The sequence below is a fragment of the Erinaceus europaeus genome, chromosome 1, assembly GCF_950295315.1.
Source record: "Erinaceus europaeus chromosome 1, mEriEur2.1, whole genome shotgun sequence".
In the NCBI taxonomy this organism is placed as follows: Eukaryota; Metazoa; Chordata; class Mammalia; order Eulipotyphla; family Erinaceidae; genus Erinaceus; species Erinaceus europaeus.
Window position 1 is genome coordinate 117,921,206 of NC_080162.1, and position 16,469 is coordinate 117,937,674.

At 40.8% G+C, this 16,469-nt stretch overlaps 1 protein-coding gene across 2 annotated transcripts in view; it reads right to left on the reverse strand.

Annotated features, from left to right (window-relative positions):
• The window catches only part of LOC103111492 (protein HIRA), a 106,031-nt gene that overhangs the window by 43,561 nt on the left and 46,001 nt on the right, over nt 1–16,469 (reverse strand). For both annotated transcript variants that reach the window (XM_060195083.1, XM_060195072.1), the window contains exons 12-14: nt 12,794–13,009; nt 10,691–10,776; nt 219–416 (exon numbers count right to left, since the gene is read on the reverse strand). In XM_060195083.1, the coding sequence (XP_060051066.1) occupies nt 219–416; nt 10,691–10,776; nt 12,794–13,009 (500 nt within the window). The remainder of the gene's footprint in view (nt 1–218; nt 417–10,690; nt 10,777–12,793; nt 13,010–16,469) is intronic.

Sequence of the window (16,469 nt, forward strand, 5' to 3'; positions counted from 1 at the left end):
TATTTTATGTATTGAAAATTCTGGTTAGTTCTACTGAATTGTTCTGAGAGTTTCTGGGGGGGAATATAATGTCTGTAAGGTAGTTCTTACAGGTTTCTCTTCCAAGAAGGCCCTTATCTGAAATCAAACACCTTTTACTGAGGGGCCAAGTGTCCCTAGAACACTGTTCAAGCCTGAACTTTCCACAGAACGAAAGCTAGACCCTGGTGTCTACTCACCTGTCTTTACTGACAGAATCACCCACAGGCCTGGTGCTAGCTGTTGCCACAGGCTCTGTAGAAGGTTTCGATGGGCCAAAGGAGTTGGGGGTATTAGAGTCCACAGGGAGTAGTTGTGAACTGCTGTGAGAGGAGAGCATGGTGCCCGCCAGGGAGCCTGAGAGTGGGATGCTGTTAAAGAATGCTGTAGAGAAGTCCCTGTTACCAGAAAGAACAAAAGTCAGCTCTACATTAAGCATTTATATATAGTCATGTATAATTCCATTGATTGTAACTTTTCTTGGGGGGGCGAGGCAAAGATATATATAATTACTTTTTTTTTTTTTCCAAAGCACTGCTCAGCTTTAGCTTATGGTGGTGCGAGGATTGAATCTGGGACTCTGGAGAATCTCTTTACAAAAATCATGCTATCTTACCACCTGGCAATGTATTTTTAGGCAGAAAATCTGCAAAGTGAAAAATTAAAACTGGGGTAGAGTGACAGCTCACAGGGTAGGTGGTCTGCATTACCCTCAGTGTGACTCAGGCTGGAAAGCTGGTACCACATAGGAGGTATTATAGCAATAGAGGAAGCTTTAGTGCTATGGTGTACCCCAACCCACCCCTCCCCCCAATCTGAATGGAAAAAAGTGGTGGGTAGCAGTGAAACTGCACATGTAATATTCCACAAAAAAGTAAACGTAAATAAATAAAATAGTTCCATGTTAGGTAAGCTCGCATTTTATATACCACTAAGAAAGAGAAACTGCTCATCAGTTATAACTGACAGATGCCATCTCATCACCAAGTTGTTAAAATGCGTCTCTCACACACACAAAATAATTAAATAAATAAATAAATAAATAAATAAATAAAATGTGTCTCACAATCCACGAAGCGTAGCATATAGGTTAGATCCCCCTTTCATCAAGGGACATACTATCATTTACTTAACCAGCCTCTATTGAACAGTGACTATGCTATCTTCCAGGATTTTTGTTTGTAATAGCTGACAACTACAGCCTAAGTTTTGTGACAGCTGCTACAACAGGTTCAAAACACCCAAGTGTTAAAATGAAGGTCTAGGTTAAGCTAGTGGAGGCTCTCACTCCTCTATAAGGCTCTGTGATGCAGAACACTTCAACTACAGAATCCTTCCACTGAGGTTATGCTCATGACAAAGTAACATAGCACACACATAAAACATGTAGCAGCTCACAGATGTCCATTATTATGACAGCTGTCCTTAATACCTGTTTCTCCACATGGAATGCCTAGGAATTGTAATCGTAAATAGATTGTGCATTGATTTTTTTTTTTTTTTTAGAAACACCTGATCTTTAAATTCCTTTAGAAAGAGTGTGTATAAAAGGGTGGGGGTGGGGGAAGAGGCCAATTACCACTCTACTATTTATAATGTTCTCTTTGTGTATTATTTTTCATGCAATGCTAGAATTTTTTTTTTAAATGTGTTTCCAGGGTTATTGCTAGGGATCAGTGCCTGCACTATGAATCCACTGCTCCTGGAGGCCATTTTTCCTTTTTGTTGCCCTTGTTGTTTATCGTTGTTGTTGCTATTATTATTGTTATTATTGGTGTTGTTGTTGTTGGATAGACAGGACAGACAGAAATCGAGAGAGAAGACAGAGAGGGGAAAGGAAAAATAAGACACCTGCAGTCCTGTTCCACTGCTTGTGAAGCAACTCCCCTGCAGGTGGGGAACTGGGGCTTGAACCAGGATCCTTATGCCAGTCCTTGTGCTTTGCGCCATAGGCACTTAACACACTGCATTAACCCTCGGTCTCCTAAGTCCTAGAAATTCATCCCAGGGCTTCATACATTCAAGGATTTCACTCTATCACTGAGCTATCTCTCTGGCTCCTGATTTCCCCTTTGTGTGTGTGAATTATTTGTTCATATCTTCTGTGTATTGTTCTACTTGGCTATTTTTTTTTTCTTATTACCAGAGCATTACTTAGTGTTGGCTTATAGTGGTGCAGGAGATTTAACCTGAGACACTGGAGCCTCAGGCATAAGGGTCTATTTGCATAACCATTATGCTATCTACTCCCACCCCTTAGTTAATGTTTTTATTATTGATTTAAAGATCTGTGTGGAGTTGTACCCCTCTTATCCTATGGTTTTGTCAATGTTTCCTTTTTACAAATAAAAAATTTAAAAAAAGAAGATCCATTTACATAAAAATCCCTCACATGAGCACAAAATATATTCCTTAGGATATTGTGTTTTGATTTATTATTTATTTTTTTACTAGCACTGCTAAACTCTGACTTAGGGTGGTGCTATGGACTGAATCTAGGATATCCAAGTCTCAAACATTCAAGTCTTTTGCAGAAATATGCTATCTCGCTGGTAAGTGTTTTGATCACACACATGTATATTTTGGATAAAGACAGAAAGAAATTTAGAAGGAAGGAAGAGATAGAAAAGGGAGAGGGATGGAGGAGACAGAAATCTGTAGCACTGTTTCATCACTCATGAAACATCCCCCCTGTAGGTGGGGGCTGCGGGGCTTGAGTCTAGGTCCTTGCGCACTGTATTATGGGAACTTAAACAGGTGAACCACCACCTGTTCTTCAATTATTTTATAGTGTATTTTTTATTGCTGAAACTTGCAAATATTGTGGGTTTATATATTGTGTTATTTGCAGAAAAGACCTTTTTACCTTGGGATGAGGGTAGCTAGCATAATGGTTATACAAAGAGGCTTTCATGCATAAGGCTCCAAAGTCCCATGTTCAATCCACCATACCACCAAAAGCCCGAGCTAAGCAGTGCTGTTATCTCTGAGATTACAAAAATATTCTTTCATTGAATCTTCAAAAAAAAAAAAAAAAATCATCGGGGCCCAGGCAGTAGCGCAACAGGTTAAGCACACATGGCACAAAGTGCATGGACCAGTGTAAGGATCCTGGTTCGAGCCCCTGGCTCCCCACCTGGGGGGGGGGGGGGAGGTTGCTTCACCAGCAGTGAAACAGGTCTGCAGGTGTCTATCTTTCTCTCTCCGTCTTCCCCATCCTCTCTCCATTTCTCTTTGTCCTATCCATCAACAAAGGCAGCAATGATAACAAAAACTGTAACAACAACAACAAGAGCAACAAAAATTGGAAAAAATGGCTTCCAGGAGCAGTGGATTTGTAGTGCAGGCAATACGTATAACAAGCAATAACCCTGGAGGCAAAAAAAAAAAAAAGAGGCCAGGGGTTGGTGCAAATGGTTGCGTGTACATGTTACAAGGACCCAGGTTCGAGCCTCCAGTCCTGATGTGCAGGGGGAAAGCTTCATGAGCATTAAATAAGTAAATAAATAAATATAAAAAATTTAAAAATAATCTCGGTGCCAACAACACTGCTAAGTAGTAGAGTACATGCTTTTACATGAAAGAGACCAAGTCTTCAATGCCTGGCACCAAAATCCAAACAAAAATAAAAATAAAAATACCACATTTCTGGGCTGCTCAGAATTTTTAGTTGTAAGGTAGGGGCAACCTTAGGTACCAGGTTAACAGATTAGATAATAGATAATTATTGGTGGGAGATACTATGCTAGCATTAAAATTCCCACAAATGTATGGACTGAGGAGTAGCAAAATGGTAGAACACTGGACTCACAAGCATGAAGTCCTGAGTTTGACCCCCAGCACTGCATATGCCAGAGTTTTCAGGCCTCTTTCTCCTCTCTCTCTAGAATATGACATAAAATAAAAAATATTTGTAAAACAATTCCCAGAAATGCAACCTGGATGGTGATATAGCAATTAGAGCAGTAGATTTAAATGGATGTGATTCTGGGTTCCTCATGTACCAGTGATGCTCTTGTTCTTCCCCTCTACCCACCAACCCCCATAAATAAAGTAAAAAAAAATCCCCATAAATATTCGAGCCTATCTCTAGGTTTCTTTTCTTTTTTTTTTTTTTAACTGCCAGGGTTACAGTAGGGTTTCACATATGTGCTATTCCATCACTCATGGGATACTTCTTTTTGTTTTTTTCCAGATAGAGGGTGAGAAGAAAAGGAGATAGAGGAGTAACCATAGCACTGCTTCAGCACTTGTGAAGTTTCCTTTCTGCACAGTGCTTCCATGTGGGCCTTAAACCTGGGTCCTTATGCATGGCAAAGAATAGACTTTACTGGGTGTGCTATCGCTTCATCTCTATTTCTGTGCCTCCTATTGCATCTCATTGCTCTATTTATCTATTTGTTTCTCATTAGCTATCTATCTATATTATTTATTTAACTTAAAAATTTTTATTTACTTACTTATATGAGAAAAATAGGAGGAAAGAGACAAAGAACCAGGCATCACTCTGGTATATGTAGTGCCAGGGACTGAACTTGGGACCTCATACTTGAGAGTCCAATACTTTATCTACTGTGCCACTTCCTGGAACACTTAAATTTATTTTTTAGATGGAAAAAGAGCAAAGTGAAGAGACCAGAACACCAAAGCCTTCTTCAGTGCAGTAGGGGCTGGGCTTGAAGCTGGCTTTCACAAACACCAAAGTAGCACACTATCCAAGTGAATTATTTCGCCAGACCTTATATCTCATTGTTAATACACGAACCATTCCTCTGTTTGCCATTTTATGTTTACACTATGTAACTTCAGAATCAGTTCCTTCCTTTCTTTTTGTAATATGATGCCAGGGCCTCACATATCTGTGAGGCCACTGCTCAGTGTCCTTTCACTAGCCAACTATCTCATTCGTTTATTTTAAAGAGAGAGAGAAAAGACACAACTACATAACTTAACCACCCACAGTGCGGCAATGTGGTCCTTGAAGCTCACGACCTAATGGGTGAGGTATCTCCCAGCCTCAGAAAGTCTGATCTTTGAAAACTCCTATAGTTATAGTTTAAATATTTTTCTTCATAAAGATCTGTATATATATATATATATATATATATATATATATAAAATTTAAAAAATATTTATTTATTTTTAACAAATTAGAGATAGAGACCAGAGCACTGCTCAGCTCTGGCTTATGGTGCTGCTAGGGATTGAACCAGGGACCTCAGAACATCAGGTCTTTTGTGTAACCATTATGCTACCTCCCCAGCCCAAAACCTATTAATTTTTTGATTAATGATTTAAAAAATGTTTGTTATTGGATAAAGATAGAGAGAAATCAAGAGGGAAGGGGACAACAGAGAGGGAGAAAGACACAGAGATACCTATAGCATTGCTTCACTATTTGTGAAGCTGTCCCTCTGCAAGTGGGGATCAGGGGCTTGAATCTAGATCCTTGCTCATATAACACATGCACTCAACTAGATGTGCTACTGCCTGCCCTGCCCCAAGATCTACATTTCTTGCAGTCAGAGAGGTGGAGCAGTGGCTGCCAAGACTATCACTGCAGCTCACTATCAACACATCAAATCTACCATTCCCAGCAGCCAAGTTTTTTTTTAATAGTCACAGAGAAATTGAAAAGCTGGGGTGGAGAGAGATAGAGAGGGAGAGGGAGAGAAAGAGAAAGAGAGAGAGGCCTGTAGCACTCCATCACTCATAGAGCTCCTCCCCTGCAGATGGGACCAGGGACTTGAACCTGGGTCCTTGCACATCGTAACGTGAGTTCCACCAGGTGCGCCACCACATGGCCCCTCAATCGTATCTTTAAATGATACATTTTTGCTACTGCTTTGCTGATTTATTCTTTCTCTTGATTACTGTTTCTCTTGCATAAGCTAGGACCTCTTGAACAAATTAAAATTAAATTATAGCCACAGGTGTAGACATTGGTTCACTGAAGATAGCTTGCCTGAGTAAACTCATGCCAGATAACACTAATACATGAGGCCCTGGATCTGAGCCTTGGCATCACATGGGAGCATTATGGATGGCACCAGGCTATCTCCATGGATGGCGAAATTGTGCTATGGTATCTCTCTGCTTACACTCACTCTCTCAAAAATAAAGAACTGGGCTGGATTGCGCTGGAAGGTGCCACAGCAGAGAAAGTATCTGTGAGCATGAGATCCTGAGTTTCATCTCCAGAAACACGTGTTAAATTGATGCCCTGTTTGTCTCGCTCTCATCTAAACAGATGCTCATTAATAAGTACAATTTAAAAATTTTGGGCTAGGGAGGCTGCTCAGCGATATCATAAAAATGTGCAGTTTTCAGTCCACTCCCCCATACTAGAGTAAAATAAACGACTTTGATTCACTTTTAAATTTAACTTGAAGTAAGTCCCCCACACACACACACACCAGGGTTTTCACTAGGGTTTGGTGGCATCTCAGGCCCACACCCAACAGTCATTTACTTTCTCTTTTCCTTTAAAATTTAAGAGAGGATAAGAGACAGAGGGAGGAGACACCAAAGCACTGTACTACCAATTGTGAAGTGTCCCTTGCTGCAAGTACTCCTATGTGATGGCTGGGAAATCTGAACTGAATCTTCATGCATGTTAATATGTGCTATCTACTGATTAAGCCAACTCTTTGCTTTTGAAATATAGTTTCCTGAAATAAAACTCCCTTTATTCGGTTGAGGAGATATAGCATAAAGGTTACACAAATGACTCTCATGTTTGAGGTTCTCAATTCCCAGATTAAATCCACAACATCACCATAAGCAAGGGTAGTACAGTACTTTGGCTTAAAAAAAAATCATTTATTCATAGTGTATTGGTCTCCTAGCATGCTTTACGATTATGTCTGTTAGCATTCAATTTATTTAGAATTTTACATTGACATTCAGAAAAAAGACGGATCAGAAATTCATGTTTTTGTCATGTCTTGATACAGATATTGTGCTCATTAAAAATAAATTTGTGAGCCTTTTTTTTTTTCACTCATGATTTTTGAAGAGCATTAAAATGATCTATTCCTTAAAAGCTTGCTAGAGGGGGTCAGACGGTAGTGCAGCGGGTTAAGCGCATGTGGCAGAAAGTGCAAGGACCGGTAGATCCCGGTTCGAGCCCTCCGCTCCCCACCTGCAGGGATGTCACTTCACAAGCAGTGAAGCAGATCTGCAGGTGTCTTTCTCTCCCCCTCTCGATTTCTCTCTGTCCTATCCAACAATAACATCAATGGCAAAAATAACAATAAGGACAACAAACAAGGGCAACAAAATGGGAAAAAAATGGTCCCCAGGAGCAGTGGATTCGTAGTGCAGGCATCGAGCCCCAGCAATAACCCTGGAGTGGTGGGGGAAAAAAAAGTTTCCTAGAATTTGCCTACAGAGCTTTATATTTGAATATTTTCCTCCTTAGAATACTGATGCTTGGTGAGGTTAGGTCTTTAACAGTATTCTACAATTCAATTATACCAATTTCCCTCAATTTGATAATTTTATTTTTTCAAATATCTATCTGATTTTAATTTACCAGAGCCTTTCTAAGCTCTGGCTTATGGTAGTGCCAGGTATTAAGCCTAGGACCTTCTAGTCTCAAGCTGAACAATTGTGTAAACCAGTTTGCAACCTCCCTGCCTCAAATATTATTCACTTTCATTTTTATTTATACATAATTCAAGTCTTTCATGCTTTAACTTATTCTTCCTCTATGATTATTTCTCATGTGTGCTTTTTATCTTTTCTTTCTTAATTTGTTAATCAAAACGACCTACTTTAAAGCCATTTATTTTTACATGTCAATCAAGAGAGCAAAAAAGCCATATATATACAGTCTGGAGAACTCTCCGAAGGCTAGAAATGGACCTACCCTATCACCCTGCAATTCCTCTCCTGGGGATATAGCCTAAGGAACCCAACACATCCATCCAAAAAGATCTGTGTACACATATGTTCTTGGCAGCACAGTTTGTAATAGCCAAAACCTGGAAGCAACCCAGGTGTCCAACAACACATGAGTGGCTGAGCAAGTTGTGGTCTATATACACAATGGAATACTACTCAGCTGTAAAAAATGGTGACTTCACCGTTTTCAGCCGATCTTGGATGGACCTTGAAAAATTCATGTTATGTGAAATAAGTCAGAAACAGAAGGATGAATACGGGATGATCTCACTCTCAGGCAGAAGTTGAAAAAGAAGATCAGAAACGAAAACACAAGTAGAACCTGAAATGGAATTGGCGTATTGCACCAAAGTAAAAGACTCTGGGGTGGGTGGGTGGGGAGAATACAGGTCCATGAAGGATGATAAATGACATAGTGGGGGTTGTATTGTTAAATGGGAAACTGGGGAATGTTATGCATGAACAAACTACTGTATTTACTGTTGAATGTAATACATTAATTCCCCAATAAAGAAATAAATTAAAAAAAAAGCCATATATATATATTTAGTATCTAGTTCTATTGCCTGAAATATGTACCTTGGGAATAGTATTGGCAGAAGACTGACACCAAGTTAGAAAACCACCATCACACCTTACCTCCTACCATACTTCTTTACCAGATGAATCATGGAGGGATACACAGATAGCATAATTGGCAGAACACAGAACTAGCATGAACAAGGCTCCTATTTCAAGTCCTGGTATGGCATGTACCAGAGTGGTGCTTTAGTCTCTCTCTCATGTGAAATTGTTTAATATGTCATAAATTAAAAAAAAAAAAAAAGGCCTTCAATTGTTTAAAGCAGTTTCACATAAAAGGTATAGCCACAGTGGTCCGGGAGGTGGTGCAGTGGATAAAGCATCGGAATCTCAAGCATGAGGTCCTGAGTTCAATCCCCGGCAGCACATGTACCAGGAATGATGTCTGGTTCTTTCTCTCTCTCTCTCTCCTCTTATTCTTTCTTGTTAATAAATAAATAAAATCTTAAAAGAAAAAAAAGGTGTAGCCACTATGAATGAGGTACTGGGCTCTTAAGTACCTCATCCCAGCTCAATTCCTAGCACCACAAAATGTCAGTGATGCTCTAATTCTCTCTCGAGGAAGGTGGCATTACCTGCTATAAGTTCAGAATAGGAAGTAGGCTGAATCAAGGGAAAACTAAGGTCCAAGAGGGAATAGAAAATTAGTTCTAATTCTACCTCGTCAGATCTTGCCCTCTGGGCCTTAATGCCAACATGCCTAATACAAATCAGCATACTAGAAGATGAAGCTTTCTTTGGACTTGAAGGAAAATTTGGGACAAACAACCTATGGGCAAACAACTACAAAGTTAAGGGTTATTATATAGTGATTTGAGCCAACTGGTTGAATGAGTTTAGAAAGTATCAATAATCTCAAAAATGGGGATCTATTTTTCACACAAGGTCTTACCATTCATTGAATAAATAGATGTCATTTTTAAGGAAAATGATCAATATAAAAGCAAATTTGACTAGAGGCAATGAGATAACAGCAAAGACTGATCTATCTTCCACTATTTTCTCTCTCCATAAGGAAATGTGTTTTTGAGTTCTACTCTGCCCAGCAATTCCATGTCTATGAATTATATTGACTGAATAGTCACAGCTCAAACATTCACTTGTAATTATCAAACACTAGACATAAACTACAAGCCTATAGCTAAGAGGCTGGTTAAGAAAATCATAATGTATTCAGACTTAGAACTTGGACAATAAGCTAGCCAACCCTTTAGGACCATTTATTCAAGTAGACGCCAAGTGGAGATAAAGGAACAAATTGAAAAAAAGACTGGAGATACAGATAGCAAAATGTTAAACTGATGATATCTGAGAGACTGGATTATTGATGATGCTTATATTCTTTTTCAGATTTTTACTACTCTGAACAATGGTATATATTCCCTTCATAATCAGAAAAAGAAGGCTATAAAAGTGTAGAAAAAGAAGCAAAAACAAGTGTCCTATTCTCCCTGCTGGGGAGACCTTGCCACTATTGAAGCAAAACTGGCTGTGTGCAACACTCACATTTGCCTAGACACTCACCCTCACAGGCATGACCCATGCCACTGCTTTTGTGCTTTTGGCACAAATGTCAATTGTACCTGGGGCTCTGTTGGGGGGGGACAGGGCTTTGAGAATGGTGGATGACTGCGCTTAAGTTTCTCATTTTCAGAATCTGTGGGTCACACAGGTTCAGAAGTCTGCTGATATCCTGGTAAAGAATGTGCTAATTCAGCACCCTGGGAGGTACAGTGGATAAAATGTTGGCCTCTCAAGTGTGAAGTCCTGAGTTAGATCCCTGGTATTGCATGTGCCATAGTGGTGCTCTGGTTCTCAAATAAATAAATTTTTCTTTAAAAATGTTAGTTGTAATCTGGGAGATGGCGTAGTGGATAAAAACATTAGACTCTCAAGTATGAGGTCCTGGGTTTGACCCCCAGCAGCACATATACCAGAGTGATGTCTGGTTCTTTCTCTCTCTCTTATCTTTTTCATAAATAATAAATGAATAAATATATTTTTTAAAAAAGTGTTAGTTCAGTTTGGTGGTGAGTAAAGTGGGAGAAGGAAACTATACCCATGACAATAGTCTTATAAAACAATCTTTCTTCAGGGAAAAAAAAAAAAGTGTTAACAGGTAAAAGAAAAAGCAAAATCTTTCCAGATAAAAGCATAGAAAGCTCAGTGAGTGAATGAGTACCCAGTGTCCAGCTGTGCTATGCAGAGAGGTGTGATTCTTCTCCGACCATCTGCCGTCCGAGTCTCAACTTGTTTCTTTAAAAGATTCTGGGAAAGTAGAGTGAAATAATGAATGGAAGTTTCTACCAACTACTTTGAAACATCAAAAAACATGGCTTCAAATGAAATGTATGCTAATTTCCCTTTTCATAAGAAAGTACAGGACCTTCTTGTACAACTAAACTAAGTCACCTAATCAAAGAACAAGTATTTTCTCAGGGTCTATGCTCAACTTTCTGAACAGCAAAGAAGGATAGAACACTTTCAGGTGAGCTGGCTTCAGGACCTTCCTCTTTGTCACTAGTACTGCAGGGCTAGCTATATCCACTCAGCAAATATGGGGCTCAGCAAGGGAATTAATAAATGAGACCTAGAACTATGAGCCTTGATTTGCAAATTTTATTTTCTGTGGAATCCATTCTTCCACTGAGGACTCCTAACCAAGAGTTCCTAGTCACAGGCTGTGTCTGAATCACCTGAGCTTTCATCATGGCACAAGCTACTAGAGTTGGTGTAAAGTCCTCAGATGATCCCACTATTTTCTAACCCATCTCCACCCCCCTCACTTGTTTTTCCCTTCCCCAGTGATACATATGCTTCCAGAAGAAGGGGTACTCACAAACATCTCTTAAGAGCAGAGCCTGACCCACTGTTCTTTGCTATAATTTCTTTTTTTTTAATATTTATTTTATTTATTTATTCCCTTTTGCTGCCCTTGTTGTTTTTATTGTTGTAGTTATTATTGTTGTTGTCGTTGTTGGATAGGACAGAGAGAAATGGAGAGAGGAGGGGAAGACAGAGAGGGGGAGAGAAAGATAGACACCTGCAGACCTGCTTCACCGCCTGTGAAGCGACTCCCCTGCAGGTGGGGAGCCGGGGTTCGAACCGGGATCCTTATGCCGGTCCTTGTGCTTTGCGCCACCTGCGCTTAACCCGCTGTGCTACAGCCCAACTCCCTGCTATAATTTCTTAAAAGGGAAGTCTATATCAGTTATCTCCTCTACATTACTGTAGAGGCAAAGAGGTCTTTGATAGAGATGCTTTACGATCTACTATTACCTCATGCAGCTGATGGCAATGAGGTTAAGTGACTGCATGCCCTCTTAGCCCTAGACCCAGATATAAAAGCAACCCCATAGCCTGGGAAGTGGATCAGACGATAAAGAAATGTTGGATTCTCAAGCATGAATCTCTGAATTTAATTTCTGACATTGTATTTGCCAAAGTGATGTTCTAGTTCTCTCTCTCAACTATATCAACCTTAAAAAAAAAAAAAAAGTGAGGGAGACAGCATAATAGTTATTCAAAAAAGATATTTATCCCTGAGGCTATAAAATCCCAGGTTCAATCCTCTATATCAATATAAGCTAAAGCTAAGCAGTGTTCTGGTGTTTTTCTCTCTGTATCTCTTTAAAATAAAACAAATAAGATATATTTCTTTAAAAAGTACTAAGCCTGACTACAGATGATGAGATAACAGCAAAGACTGATTTTCCATCTTTTCTTCTCATAAGGAAATGTGTCTAGGGGGCCGGGTGGTTTTAGCCCCTGGCTCACCACCTGCAGGGGGTCATTTCACAAGTGGTGAAGCAGGTCTGCAGGTGTCAATCTCTCCCCCTCTTCTCTCCATTTCTCTCTGTCCTATGCAATAAAATGGAAGAAATGGCCACCAAGAGCAGTGGATTCATAGTGGCATCACTGATATGGAGCCCCAGCAATAACCCTGGAGGCAATAAATAAATAAATGAATAAATGTGTCTAAGTCCTACTCTCTGCCCAGTAATTCCACTTCTAAGAATTATAATGAAAGAATAGTTGTAGGTATGCTCAACTATTCATTTATTATCACAAAACACTAGACAAAAACTACAAGCCTATCTTTTACAGTGGGTCAGGTTATGCCCTCATGAAATGGCTACGGGCTCCCTCTTTTCCCTTTAGAAGGGGCTGGTGGCCTAGTGAGGGGGCAGGTACAGGGCAGGAACACAGTATATATTCACTTCACCATTTGTCTGCTCATTCCCCTTACCATCCTGTCCCTGGTGCCAACAGGTCAAGCTCTCACCTTCCTGATGTCTTCGAGACTCTCGCCATTGACAACACCAGCCATAGAGGTAGCTGAGCCTGTCTCTCTGGATGACACACTCTTTTGGTCCATCTGCTGCTGTTGCTGCCTCCTTTGGTACTTGAGCATCTCAGGGTTCTCAATGACAGCTGTAGAGAGTTGAGCCTCAGTCATGATGGCCAAGCTCTTGCCATATGTGGATTGGTGAATGCGGCTCTAGGGGAAGGAGAAGTACAACAAACTAGCTGTGAGCAGCAAAATTGTATTTATTGCCCATCAGTGAGCAAACTGTGATTTGGGCTGTTATGGTACTGAGAGTAGCAGAGTCCTGGGTGCTAGTTCTCTAATGCATTCTCCTGTTCTGCCTGTTGCTGGCTAGGTGACCATGGAGAACTCTTGTACTCTCCTAGCATGCTCATAACCTCCTATGAATCTATAGCTGGGGTTTAAAGTGGATGACGTAACTATTAAGAAAACATGTAGCACATGGTTTGATGCAGAACAAATGCCAATAAGCATCTGTTGAAATAAATTAAGACAGCCAAATTGCTAACATAAGGCTCTGAAATCACTCCATCTACCCCCAAAACTCTTTGGTAGTCAGGAAATAAGATCCAGAGTCTGATTTCACTACTTATGCCTATAACTATCAGTCCTATGTGGTTGGAGACTGCCTTGAGTCTAACAGTGTATCTAAAAGCAGGAGAGAGCCTGGCACATTAGCTCTGGCAAAAAGCTTCTGCCTGTACTTTCCCTCAACATAACCTAATCTTTCTGAGTGAGGCCCTTCCCTCAAATTTCCAAGGTTTCAGATGTCCTATTGCAGACAGAGCCCGGGCAGTCAAGTGTGTCCCCAGCACACTGTAGGGCTGGTATGATGATGAGCAGTCTCACATAAAGTTGTACAAGTGACTAATGAAAAGACCAGAAGGACATCTGTCTCACAGCAGAGGGTGCTCCTTCAGGGAGATGATAAGTCTTTTATTATTATTATTATCTTTATTTGCTTATTGGATAGAGACAGCCAGAGATTGAGGAGGAAGAGTTAGAGAGAGACACCTAAAACACTGCTTTACCACTTGTAAAGCTTTCCCCCTGCAGGTGGGGGCCAAGGGCTTGAATCTGGGTCCTTGCGTATTGTAACGTGTGGCTCAACCACGTGTGCTACCACCCGGCCCCCAGAAGTCTTATTTAAAAATTTACTTCTAGGGGAAAAAAAGACCCTTTAGACCTTTACATAACAGATATCTTGCTGTCCTTTCTCACAGATCTAACCAGTAGTTCTGTGTGCTGGAGATTGAACTGATGGCAGCTCTAGTGCTTTGGGCAGAAAAGACTTAGTGCCCTACTGCTACCTCTTTCTATGTGGTGCTATGGAATGAGCATGCATGATATTGCTGAGCTGCCACCTTGAACTGAATTTCCTGTTTTGTAAGGAAGGAAGAGAGAGGGAGAGATACCAAAGCACTATTCATCCATGGCGCTCCTTCAGTATTATCCATGGTAGCCCTATGCGATACTAGGAAATACACTGAGCCATCTCCCAGCCCCAGCAGTTATTTGAGATTTCAGAACTGATTCCTGTTGTTGGAAATGCCTCACAGAGTAGTTTGGTAGTTTGCTTTACTCACAAAACTGTGAGAAAGAACTACAAGACATCTGCTCTATGAGGGTCTAAAGGGTCTATAAAAAAATTGGCTTTTGTCATGAACAGACTACTATTAAAATTTTTTTTCCTTCATTTAATTTTTAAATTTATTTTCCTTTTTGTTGCTCTTGTTTTTTTATTGTTGTTGTGGTTATTATTGCTGTTGTTACTGATGTTGTCGTTGTTAGATAGGACAGAGAGAAATGGAGAGAGGAGGGGAAGACCAAGGGGGAGAGAAACAGACACCTGAAGACCTGCTTCACCGCCTGTGAAGTGACACCCTGCAGGTGGGGATCCAGGGGCTCAAACCAGGATCCTTATGATGGTCCTTGCCCTTTGCACTACGTGCGCTTAACCCACTGTGTTACTGCCTGAATTCCTTCATTCAATTATTTTTTTAATTTATTCCCTTTCGTTGTCCTTGTTGTTTTACTGTTATAGTTATTATTGTTGTTGTTGTTGTTGGATCGGACAGAGAGAAATTGAGAGAGGAGGGGAAGACAGAGAGGGAGAAAGATAGACACCTATAGAACTGTTTCACCGTCTGTGAAGTGACTCTCCTGCAGGCGGGGAGCCAAGAGCTGGAACTGCAATCCTTATGCCGGTTTGGGCTTTGCGCCACGTGCACTTAATCTGCTGTATTACCGCCCGACTCCCTTTCATTTAATTTTTTAAAAAAGACTTATTTACTTGAGAGAGAGGAAGAAACCAGAGCCCTGTTCAACTCTGGCTTATGGTGGTGCTGAGGATTGAACCTGCACCTTGTGACATCTAAAGTATACAAGTTCTTTGCTCTAACATGCTGACTTATCTTCCTGGTAAAGAGAATATTTTTTTTCCTAAAACTCATTAAAAATATTTTACAATCTGGGGAATGTTATGCATGTAAAAAAAAAAAAAAGAAGTAGAAACGCAAAGCAGAAATTGACTGAGTTTGGAGTATGGCACCAAAGTAAGAAAGCAGAAGTATACTAGAGTCTGCAGTGAGTACCTCCCTAATACTTCCTCTCCACTTTTCCAAGCTTTGGTCCATGATTGCTCAACAATTTGTTTGGCTTTGTATGTTAACTCTCTTTTCAGTCACCAGGTTCCAGGTGTCATCAGGATGCCGGCCAGACTTCCCTGGATTGAAGACACCACCAATGTGTCCTGGAGCTCAGCTTCCCCAGAGACCCATTCTACTAGGGAAAGAGAGAGGCAGACTGGGAGTATGGACCGACCAGTCAACGCCCATGTTCAGCGAGGAAGCAATTACAGAAGCCAGACCTTCTACCTTCTGCAACCCTCAATGACCCTGGGTCCATGCTCCCAGAGGGATAGAGAATGGGAAAGCTATTGGGGGAGGGGGTGGGATATGGAGATTGGGTGGTGGGAATTGTGTGGAGTTGTACCCCTCCTACCCTATGGTTTTGTTAATTAATCCTTTCTTAAATAAAAAAATAAATAAATAAAAAAAATATTTTACTTATTTCCTTTTATTGCCCCTTTTTTAAATTGTTGTAGTTATCATTGTTGTTTAGGACAGAGAAATGGAGAGAGAAGGGGGAAGACAGAGAGGGGAAGAGAAAGAGAGATAGACACCTGCAGACCTGCTTCACTGCTTGTGATGTGACTCCCCTGCAGATGGGGAGCTGGGGGCTCGAACCAGGATCCTTATGCCGGTCCTTGCACTTTGTGCCACCTGCGCTTAACATGATGCGCTACCACCCAACTCCCCTAAAACTCATTTTTAAAGTTATCTATTTTTTTTTTTCCTCCAGGGTTATCTCTGGGCTTGGTGCCTGCACCATGAATCCACCGCTCCTGGAGGCCATTTTTTCCCCCCCTTTTGTTGCCCTTGTTGTTGTAGCCTTGTTGTGGTTATTATTATTGCCATCGTTGACGTTGTTCGTTGTTAGATAGGACAGAGAGAAATGGAGACAGGAGGGGAATACAGAGGGGGGAGAGAAAGATAAGACACCCGCAGACCTGCTTCACCGCCTGTGAAGCAACTCCCCTGCAGGTGGGGAGCCGGGGGCTCGAACCGGG